This window comes from Argentina silus (assembly GCF_951799395.1).
Source record: "Argentina silus genome assembly, chromosome: 4".
In the NCBI taxonomy this organism is placed as follows: Eukaryota; Metazoa; Chordata; class Actinopteri; order Argentiniformes; family Argentinidae; genus Argentina; species Argentina silus.
Genome location: NC_139658.1, coordinates 15,475,794 through 15,501,137, shown reverse-complemented (window position 1 = coordinate 15,501,137; position 25,344 = coordinate 15,475,794). Strand labels below are relative to the sequence as shown.

General features: G+C 45.0%; 1 protein-coding gene across 18 annotated transcripts in view; it reads left to right on the top strand.

Moving 5' to 3' along the window:
* Nucleotides 1-25,070, top strand: part of celf4 (CUGBP, Elav-like family member 4) — a gene marked incomplete at both ends in the record, with an annotated part of 68,613 nt that extends 43,543 nt beyond the window's left edge. The window contains 11 exons of one of the 18 annotated variants that reach the window (XM_083668912.1): nucleotides 11,749-11,797; nucleotides 14,985-15,113; nucleotides 16,374-16,453; nucleotides 16,708-16,848; nucleotides 17,659-17,797; nucleotides 18,803-18,955; nucleotides 20,022-20,126; nucleotides 21,245-21,307; nucleotides 22,275-22,352; nucleotides 23,267-23,410; nucleotides 24,943-25,070. In XM_083668912.1, coding sequence (XP_083525038.1) covers nucleotides 11,749-11,797; nucleotides 14,985-15,113; nucleotides 16,374-16,453; nucleotides 16,708-16,848; nucleotides 17,659-17,797; nucleotides 18,803-18,955; nucleotides 20,022-20,126; nucleotides 21,245-21,307; nucleotides 22,275-22,352; nucleotides 23,267-23,410; nucleotides 24,943-25,070 — 1,209 coding nt within the window. Of the gene's footprint in view, nucleotides 1-11,748; nucleotides 11,801-14,984; nucleotides 15,114-16,373; nucleotides 16,454-16,707; nucleotides 16,852-17,655; nucleotides 17,798-18,802; nucleotides 18,956-20,021; nucleotides 20,127-21,244; nucleotides 21,326-22,271; nucleotides 22,353-23,266; nucleotides 23,411-24,942 lie in introns of all 18 variants that reach the window. The other 17 variants (XM_083668925.1, XM_083668923.1, XM_083668924.1 and 14 more) reach the window with 17 other exon arrangements.
* Nucleotides 25,071-25,344: the final 274 nt, after the last annotated feature.

Genomic DNA, 25,344 nt, shown 5'->3' with positions numbered 1-25,344 from the left:
TAAGGCTATATACATGGTAGATTAATACGGCGCCTGTTGTTTTTAATGATTACAAGACCTGCTAATGAATGGTTTGTAAATGTATTTACTATTGTTGATTTATAAATGAAGTCATTAAAATTATTTACTCACAGTTAAACACTTTCATAGCTGTTTACCGCTATCAATATAATGGTACAGGGGCCGTTAAGAACTGCTACACATTGCCTTAGTTGTATATGTTCAGTAAACACATGTGGAACATGACTGGCTGAGCCAAGGTCTGTGTTTCCTTCCCTTCATTCCTTGTGTGAACTGGGAACAATGTGCTTATCTTTTCTGACACTGGAATTGAATAATATGACTCCCATGTCTGTGAGCCTAAAGATGAAGATGATGTATGTGTGTGTGGGGGGTTATGTGTGTGTGTGTGTGTGTGTGGGGGGGGGGGGTGGCGGGGGGTGTTGGGGGGCTTGGATCCTGGGCGTGTTGTTTCAGTCAAGTGGGTGGCTTTCCGACAGCCCCCCCCTGTTTTATTTGATTAGGCCCTGGCTTCTCCCTGGGTCCGTAATTGCATTTGCCTGTTGCTGTGTGTTTAAGAATAGCCTCGGTCCCGGCGGCCCTCCCCTCCTGATTTCCCAGCTGCCTGGGGGCGTAGTGGTGGGTGGGTGGGGGTGGGGGGGGGGGGAGGATGGGGGGCGCTCAGGATAACAAGTCGTCATGACAACCAGGGGGTTGCATGGAAGGGCCACCTCGCCTCCTCTCACTGACTTTGCAGTTTTCTTTTCTGTCCCCTAGCACATTTCTCCTTCTCCTACGCTGAATATTTCTGTCAGGGGGCAATTCAATTTGGGTGTATTTGTTATGCGCCTCCCTCTCTAAAAGGGGACAAAACTCTACCGAATGCTACACGTGTTGAGTCGCCAGGGGAGGGCGAGATGAAGTGCTTTCAAACGAGGCTCGTATTTCATTCTATTCATAATTTATGGAGGCGCTGGGTTGAGGATAGGACGGCCTGGGTGACATGGGATGTTCTTATATGAATCATAAGCGTCCTGGGGGGTACAAATTCATGTTCACACGTGTTTCGGCTACGTTTCGTGTGATATTGTTTTGAAGATCGCAGATGAATATGTATCGATAGGATCTTGTTTATGCTGTTTTTGTTCGTATGCTTTCTCAAAGTGCTGCATTATGCAATTGTTTTGAGCTTTTGTGGCGAACATGCCCACACCAATGATGTCTTCTTGATTTAACTCACTATCTGACAAATAATTCCGGAACACTCACTACAAGTGCCAAGTGGTGTTTACCTAGCAACAACACTTTGATTGGCTACAAAATGAAGCATCATCATTTATGCATTTTTGGTGAATAAAGTCACCCTTGGCACTCTAGAATGTTGAACATTTGGGCGACTTTATTCACCCTCAGCACTAAATTAGTAAAAAAATAAATAAAAAAAAACTGTTGTGAAAAGTTTGCCCTCTTATTGCAGTGCTGTGCATTTGCTCTTACGAGACACTGCTTTGTATTTCAGGTCACAATGACACACTCTTGATCTCAGGTGCTGGTTCATCGTAAACTACAACCTGTCTGCTGATCACAAATTACAGCCGTCCCCACCCTGTATCCATCGGGCCCAGCTCCTAGCAGGGGAGCAAGAGCTCAGGATAAGAAAACTATCCCCTGCCAAGGGGTCCGCACACTGCTATAAGGCGCTTATAAATCACCACCTGCAGATAGGTCAAGGTTTTGATTTGGTCATGACCCAAGTTCATAAATCTGGATGATGTAAGGGCCTTGGTTAAAAGGCTTGTGGATCAACTGTGAGATGGACCCCCCCCACCCCTCCCTTCCCTTTCCAGTCCCCACTGCAGTCTACAGCTGAGCAGAGAGAAGAGAGAGAGAGAGAGAGAGAGAGAGAGAGAGAGAGAGAGAGAGAGAGAGAGAGAGAGAGCGAGAGGGGAGGTGAGCGGGTGAAACAGGCAATCGATAAATCAATATGTTTTGCGCCACTAAGCCAGGGTGAGCTCACACACGCACACTTGCACACACACACACGCATGCTAACGCAGTCCCACACACGCACACATACACACACACACACACACATACACACACACACATACACACACACACACATACACACAAACACACACACACACAAATAAACACACACACACACACACACACACACACACACACACACACACAAACACACTCACACTGTGGCCTGAGATAGAGTGGCCCTTGCCAAAAGACATTTTGTTGTTTTAGGGGCTTCTTTTTTTCATTCTAGTACCCGTTTTGGATCATTAAGTCATTGATTTTTGTTTCACTGTGTAAGTGGTGCGCTGGCCCCTCCAGGGAAGGGAGCTGGAAAAACCCAACAGACAAGGCCCCAGCAGGACTTTCTCTGGGCCTGACAGGCCCCTACCCTGGGCTAGGAGTGGAGAGGGAGACAGGGGCCTGGAAACAGTCTGGTAGAGATAGAACAACATGGTCTCCAATGGAATATGTTCTGGGGGAACGTTTCTGCAGACCAAGGAAATACGGTCTGTGTGCAGCTATTATCTGGCTACACCAGCGTTTGATAACCAGGTTAGATAACCTCTTCTGCTGAAAGCCCTATTTGATTAATTTCCGCCTAAAAACCAGAGCCAAACTAAACTGTTAATAACATAACAAATATGATGATCAGATGCAAAAGCGGGATGCCATATGATAGGTAACACCTTGAAGTTTTGTGTGGATATGCTCAGATCATAGTTCAGAATAACATACTACGTATGACAATGAACAATGTTTGAAGCTGTACAGTTGCTTGTGTTTTTACTGGATACAGCACAAACTGCAGCGTTTCCTTGCTTAGCTAAAGGAAAGAGTAGTGGAAATGGGTGCTCAACTGTCAGAATATAGAGTTCTATCTAGTCACATCTTCTAATGGCTACTTCCATCATCTCATGTTTCTTGAACATGACAATGAGTTCGTACTCCAATGGCCTCCACAGTCACCAGATCTCAATCCAATAGAGCACCTTTGGGATGTGGTGGAATGGGAGATTCGCATCATGGATGTGCAGCCGACAAATCTGCAGCAATGATGCTATCATGTCAATATGGACCAAAATCTCTGAGGAATGTTTCCAGCACCTTGTTGAATCTATGCCACAAAGAATTAAGGCAGTTCTGAAGGCAAAAGGGGGTCTAACCCGTTACTAGCAAGGTGTACCTGCACATTTAATCTGGCTATACCAGCGTTGACCACATCTGGCTATACCAGTGTTGACCACGTGTGGTGCTGTAAGACACGTCAAAAACCGAAGATACGTTGTGTGAGATTTATGTGAATTACAAGACACATTACTGAGAGTTACGTGAATTACGACTTGTGTGGCGATGAGGCAATGTTAGGCTTCAAGTGGTTACGGTTAGGGTAAGTTGTCAAGGGAAGGAATCAGCAAACATAAAGTCTATATTCGGATAGATTTGATTCCCTGTGATTTCCTCAAGTTCACAATTGGGGCTCTGTCTTTGTCTTGACCATGTCACCTGCCACTGACTGTACAGTTCCTGAGTTTTCCGGGTCCGGTCACATAGATAGGACAACGTTAGGGCCCTATTTATAACAAATGCACCAGGCCTGACCAGCCTAGCTAGCCAGCTCAATGTCCTGCCACAAGTTCACAGAGTACCCTCTCTCCTCTGTGTGGCAAGAGAGGCAGGTGTGTGTGGAGATATTTACGGGCGCAATTGAAGAGAATCGTTTTCTCCATTAATAATGAAAACGATCCCCCCCCTTTCTCCCTCTGGAGGGAAATCTGCGTCTCCGTTTCCCTTTCTTTCTTTGGCTGCCCTCGCCACGTCCTCCGAAGGTGTCCACAAATTAAGCCAGAGTCAATTAAGGTGGAGGGGGAAGCGGTGGGGGGGGGGCAACATTACATCTTTGGGGGGGGGGGGCAAAAATGTAATGGCGCTTCCATTTTCAGTGGCAGTTCCGCTGTCCCCTATGTCTCCTTTTCTGTTTTCTTCTTCTTTAGGGAGTTTCATTTTGAATGGATTCTAATCATTCTTCTGTGGGACTGCAAAGTCCCTGGCTAGGGGTTGAATAGCTGGAGCGCGGGAATGGAATAAAGTTAGGAACAAGTGGAATGTGGAAAAAAAAGAGTAGATTAGGGCTCTGATTGACAGATGCACTCGTACTGCATGTACTCACCCTACTGGTTCTGTAGTTCAGGTGTCTTGAGATGTCTTGCTGAAAACATGACTGTTTCTTAACCGAAACCTTGCAGGCAGATTTGGCAGTATCACACCCCCCCCGCCCTCCTCCTTTCCCTCCTTTCTTCCCCTCCTCCCCTTCCTCCATGTTCTATATTTAATCATCCGAGTTATGGGATGGGTGATTATTTGATAGTACAGGGGGATGAGAACAGACAGGAGGGAGGAGTGTGTGTGGGTGGGTGTGTGTGTCTGTGTGTCTGTGTGTGCGTGTGTGCGTGCGTGCGTGCGTGCGTGCGTGCGTGCGTGCGTGTGTACATGCATGTCCTGCTTCCAGAAAGAAAAAGCCAGTTTCCTGCAGTGGTGATGACTTACTGGAGTAAACCGTCCCTACGGCCCCATGGCTCAGATCTGCCCTCGCTTTCTGAAAGTGACACTTCAGCATTCTGTCCCTAGGAATGGACTTGAAAAGAGAGAGAGAGAGAGAGAGAGAGAGGGAGGGAGAGAGAGGGACAGAGAGAGAGGGAGAGACAGAGAGAGATGGAGAGACAGAGAGAAAGAGAGTAGGAAAGCTGTCAGTCTACAGTTTTGGGCTATGTGTCCCCCTCCCCTTCTCCTGTGGTGCAGAGGAACAAGAGTTTAGAATGGAATAGAGGTTGGAGATTACATAACATCACTCACAGTCTTTTTACTTCTGCCATTATTGACACGTGTGGCACCTCTGCTCTAGTTCTCGCTTTCCCCTCTTTCTCTTTGGCTGTCTTTCACGGCACTGCCTTTATCTCTCTCTCTCTCTCTCTCTCTCGCACATGCACACACACGCATGCATGCACACACACAAACACACACACAGTAGAATGAGTGAGTAATTGCTCCAAGAGTATTCATGAGCTTCATAGCAGTCTTCATAGCAGCATGCAGCAACAACGCACCCGCACGCACGCACGCACGGACGCACGGACGCACGCACACAAGGGCAAGCCATGATGATTGACAGCCCATTACGACACCCTCCCACAGTTCACTCTAACATCAGCAGACAGGAAAGTAGTGTGTGTGTGTGTGTGTGTGTGTGTGTGTGTGTGTGTGTGTGTGTGTGTGTGTGTGTGCACGTATGTATGTGTGTACGTGTGTGTGTGTACGTGTGTGTGTGTGTGTGTGTGTGTGTGTGCACGTGCATGCACGTATGTGTGTGTGTGTATGTGTGCATGCACATGTGTGTGTGTGTGTGTGTGTGTGTGTGTGTGTGTGTGTGTGTGTGTGTCTGTGTGTGTGTGTGTGTGCGTGCACGTGTCTGTGTGTTGTTACTCCATGCTGCTATGAAGACTGAAGCTATGAAGCTCATGAATACTCTTGGAGCAATTACGGAAAGCCCACTCACTCTTTCTACCTCACTGACGGCCAGAGAAAGGACGAAAGCAGGAGGGAGAGAGAGAACCATTCTGCCCGGTTCCAAATTTGACAGCTTTTGAACTTGTTTTTCATATTTTATTCATTAGATAAGTAAAAGCAAACCCTGTGATGTCATTTGATTTATGTCCACTTCTGGGGAGAGAAAGCAGAATTTATAGCTTTCTCCCCAAACGTAATCTACACTGCAAAAGCCTATGCATTGCAGTAGGTTCGGAGCAAAGAATGCTGTACACCTTCTCTCTCTCTCTCGCTCTCTCTCTTTCTCTCTCCCTCTGTCTCTCTCTCTCTCTCCTTTTACCTCTCTCTATCACGCTCACACATACACACACACACTTGTCTCAACATCCTCCTCCTTCTCCAAGTCTTTATCTACACTTGTTTTGCACCAATTTTCTCACACTTCTTTATTCTCTCTCTCTCTCTCTCTCTCTCTTTCTCTCCACCTCTACCCCCAATCCACCTCCATATATAGATCCTCTCTACCATAATCCCCATGGAAACGTTGGAGCTGCCGTTGATTGCCTGCTTACTCTAATGATGTAACTATCAGTGGGAAAGTGTGTGTTGCAGAGTTTTTCCGTACCCGAGTTCCCCAAGTGCTCGAGTTCACCGCGCACATCGCCGTTCTCTATTATTACCCAGCTCTGATGTGATATTGGCTGCATTTCGAGTTTTGTTTTGACAGCGAAATGAATTGCCGTTGTCACATAAACTCTGATGCTTTTCGGCCTACGCGGTAAAAATAAGGCTAATGTGTCATGTGTACTAAAATGAAATGTGTTCTATCCACTTAAATCCTGAGAGTAGCATCAAAACGTTACGCTTCCAAAGTGTAAAGACATTAAGGCTCTCTCAAAATGAGTACTCATGTCAAGTACAGGTGTTATACCAGCAGGTGATGAGGTAGAATAATTTGAGGATTAGGCGTGCTAACTGGCTCAATGACTTCCTCTTCTTCTCTAGTAGATTCTCATCGACAGGCTTTGTTTTGTCAACAGAGTAAGAAAATAAACACAAAACTGTCTCCATCGACTCTTTTCTTGAATGTTGTATTCCTTCTCATCGTCTTTATTTGACCTTGTTGGCTCTTCCCTTGATATGGAATGACCGGCAGATATAGAATGCTAGCGTCAGGAGGAGAAGAAGGGAAACAGGCTTACAAACAGGTGGAGAGGTAGAGGAAAGTGAAAGTGGTCCTGTGTATTTCGCGAGCCTGGTGCTAGCAACGCGTCGACACAGTTGACACAATACGTGTGAGTTCGTACCGAGCCAAGTAGGAAGCTGATGTAGAAAACGTCAAGGAGAAGGGAAGAACTTTTCTTTTCCAAAGACGTTTTCCCCTTGGCATTTGCCACAGCATTGCATTGACACAGAGTACAATTTTAGGAATGCTTGGAGGAGGAATTCATTGTGAAAGACTGTGGGGTCTGAATTCTAAATAATGGAACCAATGTAATGTAACAAAATCTGCCTGGCCCTTTGTGTGAATAGGGGAAGGGGTTTTAATTGATAGAGGGAGAGAGGAATGCCAAAAAATGATACATGGACCTCATGGACTTGAAAGAGCAACTGTATGCCGATGAAAGAAAAAGAACAGTGATGAAAATAGACGTATGACTCCTTCTGTGATACCCTGTACGTGTGTGCTTCTCTTTGATCTCACTAGAATACCAGAGTCATACATCGATACTGGCTCTGGTGAACACACACTGATCTCATAAAGTACCCGTGGGACACTCCCCAGCACTGTGTTAGCAGAGAGGAAGTGTGTGTGTGTGTGTGTGTGTGTGTGTGTGTGTGTGCGTGTGTGCGTGCGTGCGTGCGTGCGTGCGTGCGTGCGTGCGTGCGTGCGTGTGCGTGCGTGTGTGCGTGTGTGTGTGTGTGTGTGTGTTCACTGTCGACCCTGAAAAGCACGCTCCTCATCCCTGATGCACAGTACAATACATCACAGTTAGAGTATAGCCGCCTCGCTGAAGTGGAGTGACTATAGAAGCACAGACAGACTGCGCCGATTCATAATTCATTGTCATGTTTTTTTATTTAGTATTTGTTTTGCTTCCCTTGATCGTGACTGGCTTGCTACACCATCCTTGCCCATACAACTAGGCCAAGCCATTACATTCTGGGAGATTTTCTTTTTTTCCTCTCCCGCATGAGCTGTAAAAGACTGTCCCTGAATGTCAATCAGAGAGAGGGGGAGGAATTGGTCTTGTCACACAAAATGTTGTTCTAGAAAATGAAGGTGACTGATATTTTTCAAATGATTCAATTCAATATATGCAGTCCAATGCAGTGCTATTACAAATGCCCCCCAAAAAAACAAAATGGTTGTCGGTCCTGTTGATTGTATTCATTGCCATGACACGCTATACGGCTAGGTTATTTCTGAGTCAACACCAGGTAAATAGGGAATTGTAAAATAAAGCTATAGTCACAAAGTTCGCTATCGCAACGAAGAGATGTTATGAAACGGAAGCACGTCTGTTTGCTCCCTGTGAGAGTTTCAAGGAGTACTTTCTCATTTTGATAATGAAATGACCTTGCCTCCGGTGGAAAACTCACTCGAAAAGCGATTCACTTTTTTCTCACTGCTCTGATGAAAATGAGAAATCCTACCTTCTCTCCAGTGTTGGGTAAAATACATTTTCAGTAGGCCTATATATTATTGTCTACAATGATGCTTTTTTGCTGTGAACTAAAACGCCTTAGGGACACTGTGCCTTTAATAATAACATATTGTGCATACGGTATTTGTGCTTTAACTGCTATGACAAAGGTGTACATTTTTGGTTGTACAACTTGTATAACATTATTATTCATGGTGCTACACTACATAATCACAGTTGTCCCAAAAAAACAACCAAAAACACTGTCGTCATCAGAGTCTGGTGCCTGTACAACCAGGTACAACCACAATACCATACATCCAAGACTTGTGCGACAACACTGATCAGTCACTGACTGCATGCGCCCCATGTACAGTATTGTGTGTGTCTATGGCAGTGGGGAGGCTGTGTGAAGTCATTGGGTTACATAATCAACGGCAGCAGCATAGTCCCAGCTCGCTGCCTGCTGCAGCTTCTAGACTGTAGATCATGTGTTTGTCCTAGGCCACACTAACAGAGCTGAGGGGGGGGGGGGGGGGTTGCAGGGTTTGTATTTGTGTATATGGTTGTGTGTATGTGTGTATATGTGCACTGTTCTGTGTGTGTGTGTGTGTGTCTGTGTGTGTGGTGTGTGTTATGTGTGTGTGAATGAAGGAGAGAATTCTCCAAGTCACGAGCAACAGCAAGAAGCCTGTTTCTCACCCATGCCAGTGGGTGGATGTGCAAAATGTGTGTGTGTGTGTGTGTGGTGTGTGTGACTGCGTGTGCATGTGTGCATGCGTGTGTGTGTGTACATGAATCTGTGTTTGTGTGTGCAGGTGTGCCTGTGAGCGTGAGCGTCTGTGTGTGTGTGTGCACCTTGCGTGCCTGTGTGCATGCATGCGTGCGTGTTTAATGATGCTCCTTTGTGTGAAATTGAGGTGGAGATGGTATTTTCTGTCTTAGGGAAGTGCAGAATGGGGAATGGAAGAGAGGTCTCTGTGTTGAATGCTGTCTGTGTTGCTCAATGCTGCCATCTAGCGGTGACCACCGTCAGTCCCTGTTATGGTCCTAAGGGAGCAATACTCCACAGTCAGGCTGGCCAATATCTCTCCTCTTAACCATTGTTTTGGGATCAGTTTTCCAGCCCCCAGCCTACACCATTAGGAGCAGGAGAATAAAAGTGACCAGAGACTAGTTGATGTATTCGCACCACTGCCACTTTCAGTGCTTGGAAACAGACAGTTTATTCCAGGGCCAAAGACTTGACAGCAATTTGATCACATTGCATTTTTACCACAACGTGACAGTCATGTCCATAGGTTTGTGCGTCACGTGTATCGCAGTGCTGCTGTGTGTTTGTGTGTGTGTGTGTGTGTGTGCGTGCGTGCGTGCGTGCGTGTGTGTGTGTGTATAAAGCCCTTTTACCCTGTGCCCTGGAAATGCCGGATATTTCTTGGAATGCAATGAGCCTATATCCAGGCCAGAACAGATCCAGGCCAGTCCATTTGTACCAGTCAGTCAGTGTGAAACTAGTCTAATGTATGCGGAAGGTTATAGGCCCTTTGGGAGAGGAGGACTGGGGGGAGGACTGGGGTACGTGACCTTGTACCACTCCCTGATCTATGTCCCCATCTACCCCCTCCCTCCCTCCCTCTTTCACTTTTCTCAATCTCCCTATCACTCCCTCTCTCTCTCCCTGTCTCTCTCTCTCTCTGTCTCTCTCTCTGTCTCTCCTCTCTTGATCGCACCCTTCCTCTCTCTCCCTTTCTGTCTCTTTGTCTCTCTACCCCTCATTTCATCCCACCTCTGTCTGTCATTCTGTTTTTCTGTCTTACTCTATTCCCCCTCTCTCCCTTTTTCTCTTTTTTTCTCCCCCCCCCCCCCCCCCTTTCTCCCTTCTCTCTTTCGATATCAGCAGCCAGGGTGAAATAAATAATGCATCGGCACACATTAAAAACATTAGCAGGGTTTTACTGGCGATAAAAGAGAAGGAGGAAAAAGGAGGGAGAGAGAGGGGGAAAAGGTGACTGGCTCTTAAATGAAGGAGTGTTGTAGTGCATGGTGAGATTTACTGGGCCTGGGTTTCTCACGCTGGAAAAAATTACGGGAAATAGACAAAATTGGTCCCTGTATTGGCCGCCTCAAGTTGTTTACTTTGCGTTAATAGATAAAGTGTTCGGGATTGCTTTGTGGCTAAACAAGTTTGACTTTGGAACCAAACACTGCTTTATTGAGTTAGCACTCTATTGAGAGTGTTTGCCTGTTCACTTTTAGTGGATTAAGTCCAAGACGCATCAGAATTGCGACGTGTTTTAGTCGGTGTGATGAGTGTGTCCGCAGTGTAATGGCAACATATTGGGAGGACGGGAGGACCACGTCACACACACTAACTACAGAATACCCAAACATTGCATTGTACACCACCATCCACACACGCACACACACACACACATACGCACACACACACAGGCATGCACACACACACACAGTCAGGCACACACACACACACACACACAAACACACACACACGCACATTCAGGCACGTACGCACACATGCACGCACACACACACACACACACACGCAACAGTCACTTATTCCCTCCTCTCTCCATCCCTTCTTTTTTTATCACTCTCCTTTTTCTCTCCCCTCTTTGGCATGCCTTTTATAGCGTCTCCCTTCTCCCTCTCCTCCCCTCCCCCCCTCCCCCCCCCCTCCCCCTCCTCCTCCTTCTCCTCGCCTTCCCCTTTCCCTCCTGGCACCGTGGCGATTGGCATTATTAAAAATTGATTGGCAGCGAGCGTTTTGCGCCGTGCATGTATTATTGAGCCGGAGTCAGTTGGGACGGCAGCCAGGATTGACAGCCGAGGAATGAAAGGAGGCTCGACACGGTGTAAAAGGTCTCCCCGGGTTGACGGGTTGTGTGGTGTGGTGTGTGTGTGTGTGTGGGGGGGGGTAGGGGGGTGGTCTTATAGGAAGAAAACTGTGCAGCACACGTTATGTCATGGGTGTGAAGTCACTCGAAACACACACACACACACACACACACACACACACACACACACTCGCACCGTCACACTCATTCTGCCCTCCTCCCTTTCCGGACACACTCTGATCAGAAAATACACTCCGGGCCTGTTCACCCGGAGTTCACTCTCTCCCATCTCTCCCTTCACTCTCTCTCTCCATCCCTCCCCATCCTTCTAGAAATCGTTCCTCTCAATTATAGTGTGCCTTTCCCTTCAAATCTGTCTCCTCTGTCCCAAACTGACAATAAAGCATTATTCAATGGCAAACATTAGCATATGGAAGTGGTGTGAAATGGTACATATCTAGATGGTGAATGAGCAATCCTAACATGTTTTTTTTGTGTTTTTCTCCCTTCCTCTCTTTTTCTCTTACCTTACCACTGTCTGTCTGTCTTTCCCTCTCTCCTTTCTTCACTTTCTTGGTTCTTCCTTACCATGTATCCTTCCTTTCCTTCTTTTGTCCTTTCCTTCTTCTGTCTCCCACCCCCCTTCTCCTTTCCTCTCCTCCTTCTCTGTCCAGATGAACAGACCCATCCAGGTGAAGCCGGCGGACAGCGAGAGTCGAGGAGGTAGTACTGCTCCACTTCTTTAAACATGGCTGCCGTCTCCTATCAGTGTCACCATTATCACTCACCCCCCCCCCCCCCCCCAACCCCTCCACCACCCCCCCCCCCCTCCACACACACACACACACACACACACACACACCCCCCTACCCCCCCCCCCTCCCCTAACGTGTCCCATTTAATGGTCTATACCTCAACCGTGGCTGACAGACTCCTAGCCGGCGCCCACAGGGATCTGAAACATCAGAGAGGTATTACATAAACGCTGGTCACTCAAGTTCAACACTCTAGCTGTGCTCCTCTTTTCCTTTCCTTTCTGTTCGCGAGGACCTGAGTGTCCAGCCGTTGTTTTTTTTTTTGTAGACAGTATCTGCTCCAATTCTTTCTTTTGATTCGACTATCTTAGTGGAGGTGGAAGACGTGTACTGCGTGGTTATGAGGCAGGGAAGGCTGGAGGAGGGATAATTCGGAAAAAAGACGGGCTCACTGTAATGCGTGGAACAGAATGAGGAACGGTATCAATGGTGTTTGATACCATTCCTCGTTGCGCTTCAGGCATGACTCTGATTTCTACCTGCACTGTTATCCAGTACGGTGCTTAAAGGTACCACTGGTGAAAAAGGCCTGCTGCTAGTTCAAACTGGCCCTCGGTGTGATAAAAACAACAACTAAGACTGGTCTGAGTGAACGTCCGGCTCTGAAAACACTCTCAGACTTGATGGTTAACACATCCACAGAGAGACATCAGAAAAAGGAGGGAGAATAAGAGACGGGGGCGGCAGGGGGGGAGAAGTAGTAGAGCGTGCAAGGGGAGCAAAGGTTGGAGAGGAAGAAACGCATATTGAGTGGGAGAGATAGGTGTGAGAGGAGGAAAGGAGAGAGTGAGAAAAAGTGATTGGAAGTGAGGTGGAAAGTCAAGGGAGAGAGAGAAAGAGAGAGAGAGGGATAGATAGAGAGATAAAGAGAGTTACTGGGGGGGGGGGGGGGGGGGTACTGTGTGGGGGTGGGGGTGTAGGGGGTTATAGCGCTATTCCGACTCGTTCGCTCAGTCTGTCTTCATCCCAGTGTCTGCGAGGGATCAAAAGTAAAAGATCTGACGAAAGAGTGATTTTAATGGAGATACTATGGTAGACACATCACACCTGTGTATGGCCTTGGTCGATCACTTAAAATACCAACACCCCAGAGACTCAAGGTCTTATTGGTTCCTATTGATTTAGTCTCCAACTGAATATGTTAGTATGTTGTGTTTGGAGTCCTTTCCTAAAGAGAGATGTAATGTTTATTGGTGTCGTCCCAAGGGAACTGTGAAGGCTTTGGCCGTCGATGAGTTGTGTGTGTGTGTGTGTGTGTGTGTGTGTGTGTGTGTGTGTGTGTGTGTGTGTGTGTGTGTCTGTGTGTGTGTGTGTGTGGGCGTGCTATGCGCTGTGCGGTGTGTGCTATGCGCTGTGTGTGTGTGTGTGTGTGTGTGTGTGTGTGTCTGTCTGTGTGTCCTCCATCTCTGATATCCAGCCCACACTTGTAAACACTCCCCCCTGTGCACAAGGCCAGAGCGGAGATTAGTCTTGTTGACTCGGCAAGGACACCCTGTCAGCAGGGAGAGTAGACCCTTAACACACACACACACACACACACACACACACACACACACACACACACACACACACACATACACATACACACACAGACGCAGGCACGCACACACGTAGGCGCCCACACACACACACACACACACACACACACACACACACACACACACACAGCACATGCATGCACACACACACGCAAGCACGCACGCACGCACACAGCACACAAAGCACAATGAGCCTCATTAATATCCTAACAGATCTATGCATACCTGGTCACAGCCATTACGGGCTGACATTTTTGTATACTCACCCCCACTCACACACTCACAAACACCCCCACTCACACACTCACAAGTGTGTGAGTGGGGGTGTTTGTGAGTGTGTGAGTGGGGGTGTTTGTGAGTGTTTTCAATCACGCACACACAGACGAAAAAATCTTTTCAATTAAATATGCTTTTGCATTTTGTTGAATGTTACTATTGAATAATTGATTTATGTCCATGATATTTCTCATCTATCATGCATAGCAGATATGTTGTGGTTTAGAAAAATAATTATTAATGAATAATTAAGAGTTATTTCTGTAAAAGATCTGAGAACATCTCAATTTGTCTTGACAAAATGCTGAAGTCAACATATTGTATGACAAGAATAAGGTGTTATTATTTCCAACCATGTGTTGGAGTTAACAGTGAAATCCTGCAGGGGGTTGGAATGGGTTGAGGATACAGTCTCCAAATTATTACGTTCGGGGGGATCGTTTCTGCAGACCAAAGAATATGTGTTATCTAGCTATACTGGCAGGTAAATAGGGATGGCACAACACTGTTTTCTTTTTGTGCTAATTATTGCTAATTGTTGTTGCTTATGCTAATATTTGCTAATGCATTCCCTGACAACGAAGCTTAACTACTCAAAGGTAATGTCTAACCTTAACAACTCAAATGTTAATACCTAATACTGCCTAAACGCCACGCAAGTCACATAACGTTCACATAACTCATACCATATATTTTGCTTTTTTGATGTATCTTACATCAAAACAGGTCATCAAACACTGGTATAGCCAGATAATACGTGCACAGAAACGATCCCCCAGAACGTATTCTATCGGAGACTATGTTGATATATACATACAGTACCAGTCAAAAGTTTGGACACACCTTCTCATTCAATGGTTTTTCTTTATTTTAATTTTTTTCTACATTGTAGATTAATATTGAAGACATCAAAACTATGAAGGAACACATATGGAATGATGTAGTAAACAAAAAAGTGTTAAATAAACCAGAATATGTTTTATATTTTAGATTCTTCAAAGTAGCCACCTTTTGCTTTGATGACAGCTTTGCACACTCTTGGCAAGTTTGTGTCCAAACTTTTGACTGGTACTGTACATACCGGTATGTTTAACATTTGACAACTTTATCATCAAACAATACAGATCTGACCACAAAATAATAATAATACACTTTCAAATTGTGAAGGAAAAAAAAAACTGAACTGGTGTCTAACCACCATGGTTGGAGAGGAAGAAAAGCATTTGCCACAGACTCAAACAACTCTAAATCCTGTTCATGACCAACTTGTATTTGTTTCAGAAGACAGAAAACTCTTTGTGGGCATGCTCAACAAGCAGCAGTCTGAGGACGACGTACGACGCCTCTTTGAGTCCTTTGGTGGCATCGAAGAGTGCACCATCCTTAGAGGTCCTGATGGAAACAGCAAAGGTGAGTCTCCATGGTTCCACCATGACAGACTGAATTGAAGTTCACGAAGGTTCAAGCAAGACACTTTAAGGAGGAGAGCAGATATCAGCTGATATCACATTATGCAAAACATGTCACATGTTCATGGGACCGGCTATAAGAGCTGAGTTATGTAGACTCCACCATAGCTGAGCAGTTGTTCGCCACTGGCTATGTGAGTACGTTTTTGGGCTTCCCACCCACCACCCCACTTGCAGATTTGCTCTGTGTTACCTACCTACAGAGTTTATGGGCTCCCCACTATGTACATTATTTGTATATAATGTTGTTTAACTTCAAGCAGGGAGCTATATCAGAGCGGAGCCATCCATTTATGCCAAACCTAATGTATTAACATTTTCATTAAACTTTACATTTAAATTACATAAGTGTCCTGACTGAACTGAAGGCTGAAGGTCATACTCACACTAGTACAACCCTTAGGACACTTGAAACACAAGTTTAAAGGGAAGGTGTTCATTGTGAGATTTGTTGGCCTCATACAGTTACGAGGAAGAACATAGATCCTGGACACAGATGAATCTTAGTCCTGGACTAAATCACACTTTAAATGGATTGCTCTCAGTTGAATAGGCTTTTTAGTCGAGGACTAGGCTCAATCTAAGTCCTAGAAATCAGCCCCAAAGGTTCCTAAGATAAACTTCATGAGTAAACGTCATCATGGGCTTGAGCGGTGAACACGTCATTAGCTTTGTCATTGTGCTTCGTGAGTGAACTTCATTACACTTCATCAGTGGGCTTACAGCGATCGATAAGCCTCATCCTAACTAAGCCTGATGATTACTGTAAGCTTGATCATTGAAATTCATCAGTAAGCTTCATTAGTAAAGTTCATCAGTGAGTTTACTCAGCTGACCGGGTTCAATAATTGCTGTAAAAGTTCATTGTCGAAATTCATCAGAAAGCTTCATCGATAGGAAGCTTCACCGATACTGTATGTTTCATTTATGTCGTTTCAACAGTGTGTTCCCACAGTAACTGAGGGTGGTTTGGGTTTGGGATTGATTGAGTATTGACTGTAATCTCTCTCTCTCTCTCTCTCTCTCTCTCTCTCTCTCTCTCTCTTTCTCACTCATACACCCTCTCTCTCACTTATACACCTTATCCTCTCTCTCTCTCTCTCTCTCTCTCTCTCTCCCTCCATCTTCCTCCCTCTCTCTCTCTCCCTTCCCCTCTCCCTCCCTCCCTCTCTCTCTCTCTCCCTCTCTCTCTCTCTCTCAGGTTGTGCGTTTGTGAAGTATTCGTCCCATGCTGAAGCCCAGGCAGCCATCAGTGCACTACACGGCAGCCAGACCATGCCCGTGAGTGCCGTTTGTGTACGTATGTGTGTCTGTGTGAGAGAGAGAGGCATACATTCACATCAATTACAGGCCCACAATAGCCATTCTACAGTACAGTGGAAACTTAAATCAGCCTTCATTACATATTAAAAAACCTAATTAAAAGCATTTGCACCCAGAAAAAACCTGTGTATTGTAAAGTCATATGTGTGTGCGTGTGTGTGTGTGTGTGTGTGTTAATGTGTGGTTCTTTACTGTGTGTGTGTGCGTGATAGGGAGCGTCCTCCAGTCTGGTGGTGAAGTTTGCCGACACGGACAAGGAGCGCACCATCCGGCGTATGCAGCAGATGGCTGGTCAGATGGGCATCTTCAACCCCATGGCCCTGCAGTTTGGAGCCTATGGGGCCTACGCACAGGCAAGACGCTCCTCTCTCCTCCTACTGCTCTTCTAATACTCCCGAATAGTTAGGAACCCTTTTTTTTGTAAATTTGTAAATTTGTAAATTTTGTTAATACTTTGCTATTTTGTAAATTTCTTGTCAATATTTGCTATTTGTTTTTTATGTCCCACGCACCAACCTCACCAAGTCAGTTTCCTGTATGTGTAAATATATTTGGTCAAATTAAATAATTCTGATTCTGATTCTGATTCTGAACCCACCCGTGTATATGTCAATGTCTGGGTTTACGAACGCAAAAGGCCCTATGTGGCCTACGTGAGTGGTCTGAGCATTCGGAACTCATGATTATTTTTGATGTCTCGTCTTGATCAGACAGAAGAGTTCTGCCTAGTCGCTTTTGTGTCTATATTTTACGTCTGGATTTTAATGATTTGTAACACAGCTTTGCTTCTCGATTCTTGGCTTTAATTTGAATTGAATTTAAAAAAATAAATTAAAAAAAAGTAAATGAATGACTGAACATTTTTAAGCCTACGTTTTATCCTAGTTATTTAGAAAAAAAAAGATCCATCTGGATTGTATGAAGTTGGCTTCAGCCAGCTAGCTATTTTTGACATTAGGCATGATTGTGGCTCTAGGAAAAAGCTGTTAACCTCAGATACTTTGTGCCCCCTCAAAAAGTATGGGTGCATGACTCCCCTGGTCTTGATAAGTGCACTTAGGCTTTTTATGAATTCACGAGGCAAATAACACTCCTCACCTCTCACTAACTCTCCTATCTCTTCTCTCCCTCTCTTTCTCCCCTTCTCCCCCCTTTCTCAGCAGGTCCAGCAGCAGGCAGCGCTGATGGCCTCGGTGGGTCAGGGGGGTTACCTCAGCCCCATGGCCGCCTACGCTGCCGCCCAGATGCAGCACATGGCCACCATCAACGGCATCCCGGGGGCACCCATGACCCCCACGTCAGGTGAGGGAGTTCAGGGGTCAGGGGTCTCCAACCATGGCCTGTCTCCTATCAGAACAGGATCACATGTTCATCTGTGCCTCCCATTGAACCTATCATTGCCCTATCTATTTCTCTTTTGAATCATCTACCCCTCTCTCTCTACTTCTCTCTTACCTCCTCTTGCCATCCTTCTTTCTCTGCCCCCCCCCACCCCGCCCCCATTATTTTGAATCATCGTCATTAGGTGAGTTCAACAAGGCTAAATGTTAGCAAACGTGAGCTAACATTCGTGAACATTTTCTGTGAGCGTTGTGTTCTCCGTAAAAGGTCTGCTAACAGTCTGAAAAGGCAGTGCACGGAAAATAGAATCGTAACAGTAGTAGTATTAGTATGAGTAGTCGTAGTAATAGTAGCAGTCATTCAATAGCTGAATTATTTCTGCTATTCCCGCTATGTGTATGAAACGTTTGTCCAAAAGTGTCCAACAGTCGCCTGCTGTTAAAAGCAAACACAGTTTGTCCACCAATGCCTCGTTGAACACACCTATTGTCTCCAGGTTGGAGTGGTAAACACATTTTTCGGTGACCCTTTATTTGACATCCCTGTTTTAAGCTGCTTATCCACCAGGTGTTTACTAAGAAACTTTGTGGTGACGATGTGGTACCAAAATGTACTTTCTGGTAGCTTACTCACCTCTACAGATTCAGCACCATTGATATCTACCTGGTACGAAATGGCGCATCGTGGTGCTTGAGTCAATGAATCGGAAAAGAAGTGAGCGTGATTCACTCTTAACTCTCAGACAATCCCGCTTTCGCCTGGTACTTCCTTAATCAGTCCCTGCTTAGTACTGGGCTGTGAAATAAAGGCTCACCCACTGTTCTATGATGAGAAGCATAATACCCTCCTTTTACACTAAATTGCTTAGCGTTTACACTTGTCATGTTACTCCGGTGTCCAGCAGCGGCCAGCATTTACCCACCTTTTTCTTCTACCACTACATCCCAGATTATCTCTCCCTCTCAGGTGGCAGTACCCCCCCTGGCATCAGTGCCCCCACTGTCACCAATATCCCCTCGCCCATCAGTGTCAATGGTTTCACTGGTCTGCCCCCGCCACAGGCAAACAACCAGCCGCCGGCCGAGGCCGTCTTCACCAACGGGATACACCCCTACCCAGGTGAGCTCACTGCTCCCCACACACGACACACGCACATGCACGCACACACACACACACACACACACACACACACACACACACACACTCTGAGAGTATTACCTATAATACAAAACCAAGGAGTAGAGGCTACATACTCGCTATATACTTGAGATATACTTGTCATAACACACACACACACACACACACATGCACACCACACACATATACACATACACACATAGATATACTATAGACTATAGAACACACACGTCACAACGCACACATTGATACACACTCATCTCTTTATCAACACATATTTTGTAGAACACTCTATCGCCACTAAACACACATTTAATGATATGATATACATGCTTTCCATTACACATACACTCACTAATACACTTACTCACTTCAACACACACTTCTCTACAGTGGGCCACAGGCGCATTTCACACTGCGACACACGCCTGTCACAAGGAAATTAACTTGTTAATTCTGTCCCGAACAGAAGGTAAGAACAATCGGGTCAATACAGTAAGTGACTTATAGCATGTGACTACACAGTCATTACTGTTGTAACATCAACTTGATGACTTGTTTTATGTGACACAATAACTGCATAAATATAATTTCAAGTAACATTTAGTAGAACTTAAAGTTATTCAAATGCATTGTATAGCATATTATGATTATTATTATTATTATTATTATTGTTAGTCAAATCTATGACTGCAGGTAATGTCTGTAGTATAAGAGTTTGAATGTGCGCTCAAGTTCTAAGTCATTTTGTGAGAGGTTTATTTCGCTCCAAAGCATTCCAATCTTCTGAGAGAGGCCAGAGATGAGGTGCATGTTGAGGGGGGCTTCTGGTCAGTTAAGGCTGGTTCTTGAGAGCAGGTTTTGTGGTTAAAGTCAACGTGGCTCTAAACGCTAAAAAGACGTCTGTTATTAAAATCATTGTCAGGGTGCTTATAAATGGTTCATGTTTGTGTCATGTCCATGTCCCATGTTAGCGGGTTGTGTCGACATATATTTTGGCTTTCTAAAAGAGGGGAGGAAAATGCTTCTTTCTCTAATCTCTTTCCAGTGTTGCAGGAGGTGGTTTTTAGAGAGGACTCGGAGAAAAACGGCTTGGCTCAGCGGAGTTGTTTTGGGGTTCAGGGAGGCTGCTTCCTCTCCTCCCTCTCTGAAGGTACCCATTCCCCCCATCCACCACCCCCCCTGCTTTCTCTATCAGACTCTAACGACTCTTCAGTGTTGCTGTTAGTGTTACTGTACTGTACATGGTCGGTGTGGTCATATGGTTTTGATGGTGTTGGTAGTGTGGTATTGGTGTGTGTGCGTGTGTGCGTGTATGTGTGTGTGTGTGTGTGTGTGTGTGTGTGTGTGTGCGTGCGTGCGTGCGTGTGTGTGTGTGTCTGTGTGAGTGTGTGTGCAGTACGTTTGTGTTGTCTTGATGGTGAGTGTGTGTGTGTGTGTGTGTGTGTGTGTGTGTGTGTGTGTGAGAGAGAGAGAGAGAAAGAGAGAGAGAGAGAGACAGAGAGAGTGAGAGGAGTGTGTGTGTCTGTGCCTTTTTGTGAGTTTGTGAGTTTGTGTGTTTCAGTATGCGCATGTGTGGTGTTTCCCGGTGGTAGTGTGGGTGGGTTTTACATGCATGTGTGTAGGCGTGGTCTTAGTGAGGTGTGGTGGCATGGTATTGGTGTTGGCTATTTAGTTCAATTGTTTTTTTAATTGGTTGTTAAGCCATAGTGTTTCAATTTGGCTGCTTAGTTATATTGTAGTTTAATGTCTAGAATTGCGTTTAATAAATTGTGTTTATCAATTTGTTGTCAAAAGTACTGCAACCGGTGAATTGGTTTTACATTTAGAACATTTTGGCCTGCAAATATGCTCCCAATTAAGTACTGTAGAGGTGGATCTATATTCTTGTTGGCATGCTTCACTTGTGGTCAATAATAGTTTCCGGCGTTTGGAAACGTAGCTAGTCCCTCTAGTCTCAGTTGTCGGAGGAAAATGGTAATAAGGAGGAAAGAAGAGTTGTGTGTCCCCGCAAAAACCCAAACGCACATGTGACTGGACCTTTCTTACTCTGTCTAACCGCTTTCTTGATATCACCTGTCTTTTTCTCCCTCTTTTCTTTTCCATTGTGTCCTCTCCTCTTTCCTTCCTTCTCTCTTTTTTTCTACCTTGCTATTTGTTTTTACACTCTCTTCCTTGTTCACTCTATCCTTGCCTTCCCCCTTGTCCTTTCCTCCACCTCTCCTCTCGTTTCTCTCCCTCCTCTCTCCTTCTGTCTATCCGTCCCAGCAGCTCAGAGTCCTACTGCAGCGGATCCCCTCCAGCAGGCTTACACTGGAGTCCAGCAGTACGCAGGTCTGTCACTCTCAACGTGTGTGTGTGTGTGTGTGTGTGTGTGTGTGTGTGTGTGTGTGTGTGTGTGTGTGTGTGTGTGTGTGTGTGTGTGTGTGTGTCTATTCAGAAAAAAACATGTTCATGTTATTCCATGTTGTAGTTACAGGGAAAACACACACTTATGCACACACTAACACCCACAGACAAAGAGAAAGAAAGCAAGATCTAAGATGATTACAGCGTTCACGCCTCAATTGTTAAAGCTTGACTCCAGAGTTTCTGCAACTCCAGTGACCGCCCCACCGCTTGTGTTGTGGAAGGAAAACAACCTTTTTTGGACAAAAACATGAGAGCTGGTCTTTGCGCAAAATTTCCTAACATTTCCCAACATACCCACTAGTACAGTACAGTACCTGAACTTTTGCAGAAAAAAAACTCACAAAGTGTTTTCTTCCCTTTCTCTTGCACTGTGACTGCCTGTGGCACTTATTCTTATAGAACGTTTCACTTGCGATGACCGTGATGTATAGTGGATTCACTTACTTTAGACTAATGTACTTTGTAAATGATAAATAACTAAAATGTTGAATAAATCCAACCCACACAGACTTTCAATTCAAAACCAAACATATTTTTTTATGCATGGTATAGAAATGTTCTGCTGTGCAAAGAAACAGTAACATAGCTACCAAAGGGAAAACAATTACACATTTCTTTCCACAACACAAACGGTGGGGTGGCCTCTGGAGTTGTAGAAGCTTCGGATTGGAGCTATAAGTGCTTATATACTATTGATAAATAACTTATTGAGACGGGAAGAAGGAAAGATACGATTTTTGTCGAATCTGTCAAGACATAGTGTGTGTGTGTGTGTGTGTGTGTGTGTGTGTGGGTGTGTGTGTGTGTGTGTGTGTGTGTGGGTGTGTGTGTGTGTGTGATCCAGCCATATAGTGTTATCTGATCTGTTGGTGTGTGTGTGTCTCAGCAGCCTACCCTGCTGCATATGGTCAGATCAGCCAGGCCTTCCCCCAGCCCCCTCCCATCATCCCACAGCAACAGAGAGAAGGTGAGACTGACAAAAACACACACACTCACACTCACACAGACACACACTAATTAATCTGTATCTATTACCTTCAGACAGTCATAAAAGCTGTTTTAAGCAACCTAGAACTGGTATGACTGCTTATAACAAGGCCTATAGTGCATTGTGTGTGGGTAATAGGCACAAAGTGTGTTCTTAATGCATTGTGAATAGGTGGCTTATACTGTAGATGATGTCACTAAGGAAGCTAGCCTCCTGAGACACAGCTTCAGGGCCACTGTCACACCATGCAAAGAACTCACTGACCTCTGGGAACCACGCGTGCTTGTAACACTAGCGCCCCCCAGTGGATGAGAATAATTGAAAAATGTTATAGTATAATTTGTAAAACTACGTCGTGCTCCTTTTTACCATCTGGTGACCAATGATCTAATTCAGTTAGGACACTTACATCGTTTTAATAAGTTTAATACATATGGTAGTACAAATAGGTTTGGCATAATTGGATGGCTCCACTCTGATACAGCTTGAGGTTAAACAACATTAAAACAATATTATAAGACTGGGAGCCCATAAACTTTTTCAACCCCCCCCTTAGGGAGGTAAATGCAGAGCAAAAAGGCAGGTGGAAGCTGGGGTGGTGGGTCGGACGAACAAAGAATATACCTCTCATAACAAGTGGCAAGACACTGTTTAGCAATAGAAGAGTACTGCAAAACTCGGCTTTTAAAGCCCAGTCCCAAGAACATGTGATACAATTTGCGACACGTGAGAACAGCTGTCCGTTCCCCCCTCAACTTTCGTAGACTTCATGAAGAGGATTTAAAAAAAAAAAAAAAAAAAATGTTGAGTCACCACTTGTTGGTTGATCCATTCCGTTTTGTGTGAGATCCGTTCTGTGCACACTATAATGGGACCCTCTTCTCTCTCCGCAGGGCCGGAAGGCTGTAACCTGTTTATCTACCACCTCCCTCAGGAGTTTGGGGATGGCGAGCTGATGCAGATGTTCCTGCCTTTCGGTAATGTCATCTCCTCCAAAGTGTTTGTGGATCGGGCGACAAACCAAAGTAAATGCTTTGGTGGGTAAAAAAACATAAAACACCTGTAAAGGATTATTTATTATTATTGACTATTATCCTTATTCTTCTTTTACTAATGAACCTTCTTTACCGCAGCTGACTTTGTTGAGATCATTGAAAAAGAGTGATTGGAACTTGTTCTGTAGTTGCTTGAATATTGGGGGCCCTTAAGAAGACAACTGGGAAATTAATGTTTTTTTTGTTCCAGATAAATATCTACCAATGTTACGTTCATATGCAGGGACAATAGTCATTCTGTCTCCTAGTCTACAAATGTTGTTGTACAAGGAGTGCATGCTTTGCAGGTTACAATCTTTGAAGGAGTGGGCAACATTTAATTGTAATTCTGTTCATATTGTCCTTACACTATATCCTTACCTTGGCATGACAGAACTGATGTTATGCGCTGTCATTATAGTGAATGTCAGATTGTGACAATTGACTGGACAGTCATGACATAGGCCAACATTGAGATAGCGAAGTACGCTTGCTAATGAATTTGCCGTGGTTAGTTTGCATACTGTTCCATGAAATATAACAGTATTATATCACTTAACATAGAGAGGCTTGTCATGACTGCATTTGACATCTGTTATGTCATACTAGCACAAGTCTTATGACAGCTTTATGGAAGAGACTTAGAGTTAAGTGTTAACCCAAAGATGAGTGAGTGAGTGCTGTAGGAGTTCTAGTATTGAGATAGCCATGACATCTTACCACATGGAATAGACAGAGTTCAGTTATCAGTCATTTGACTTCTAATCAAGTGACTTCTAACATTAAGAAATAATTTTTCTGTATAAACATATACAGAGAGAATTTTATTTTGTAGTCTTTTCATGATGCATTGTCAGTTAATTCCAATGTAAGTCATTCATGTGATTCATAATGTAATATGAAAATGACCTGTCCAGAATGATTACCGTGCCAACATTCATTAAAATGTCCTTTTCACTGGTGAGGTGTGTTCTATTTGTCTTATTTCTATGGTTGTTCTCCCTCAGACAAGTCCCTTAGTGTTGTGTTTGTAATGCACGTTAAGCTTGATACTGTACTGTTGATGCTGATACTGCTTTTTACAGATACGGAAATGTACATCTGTATGTTGATGATATGTTGATGTGACAGAATGGTGACAGCAGAATAAACCATTGTTTTTATGAATGCATAGTTGATATACTGTATGTATGTGTATTTTCTCTTTGTGTGTTGCAAAATGTAAGGATTATGTTGAACTTTGTCACAAAATTGAAGTAACTTGTGTTTGAACCCTTCCTCGATCCTCCCCTATCATTGTCTCTATCCCGTTTTCCTTTCCTCCCTCCATCTCACTCTCTCCTTTGTAAAACCTCCTACTGTCACCCATACTGTCTTGATCTTGCACTAACCTAACCCCATCCCCCTCTCCCTATCTCCCCCTCCCTCTCTCTATCTCTCTCTCTCTCTCCCTCTCTCTATCTATCTCCCTCTCTCTATCTCTCTCCCTCTCTCTCTCTCTGTCTCTCCATCTCCCTCTGCTGCCCATCCCCCAGGGTTCGTGAGTTTTGACAACCCAGGCAGTGCCCAGGCTGCCATCCAGTCTATGAACGGCTTCCAGATCGGCATGAAGAGACTGAAGGTACAGCTCAAACGGCCCAAGGACGCCAACCGCCCCTACTAGCCCCACCCCCCTCCAGCGGCCCCTCGCCCTGGGGGCAAAGGCAGCCGCAGCGCCAAGGGAAACACAGGTGAGAGAACCACCACAGTCTACACACCTTAGCTGATTCAGTTCAGTGCTGAGGGTGAATCAAGTCGCCCTACAGTGAGTAGAGTGTCAACGTTCCAGAGTGCCAAGGGTGACTTTATTCACCGAAAATGCATAGATTATGATGCTTCATTTTGTAGCCAATCAAGTATTGTTGCTAGGTAAATACCACATAAACACTTGGCAGTCT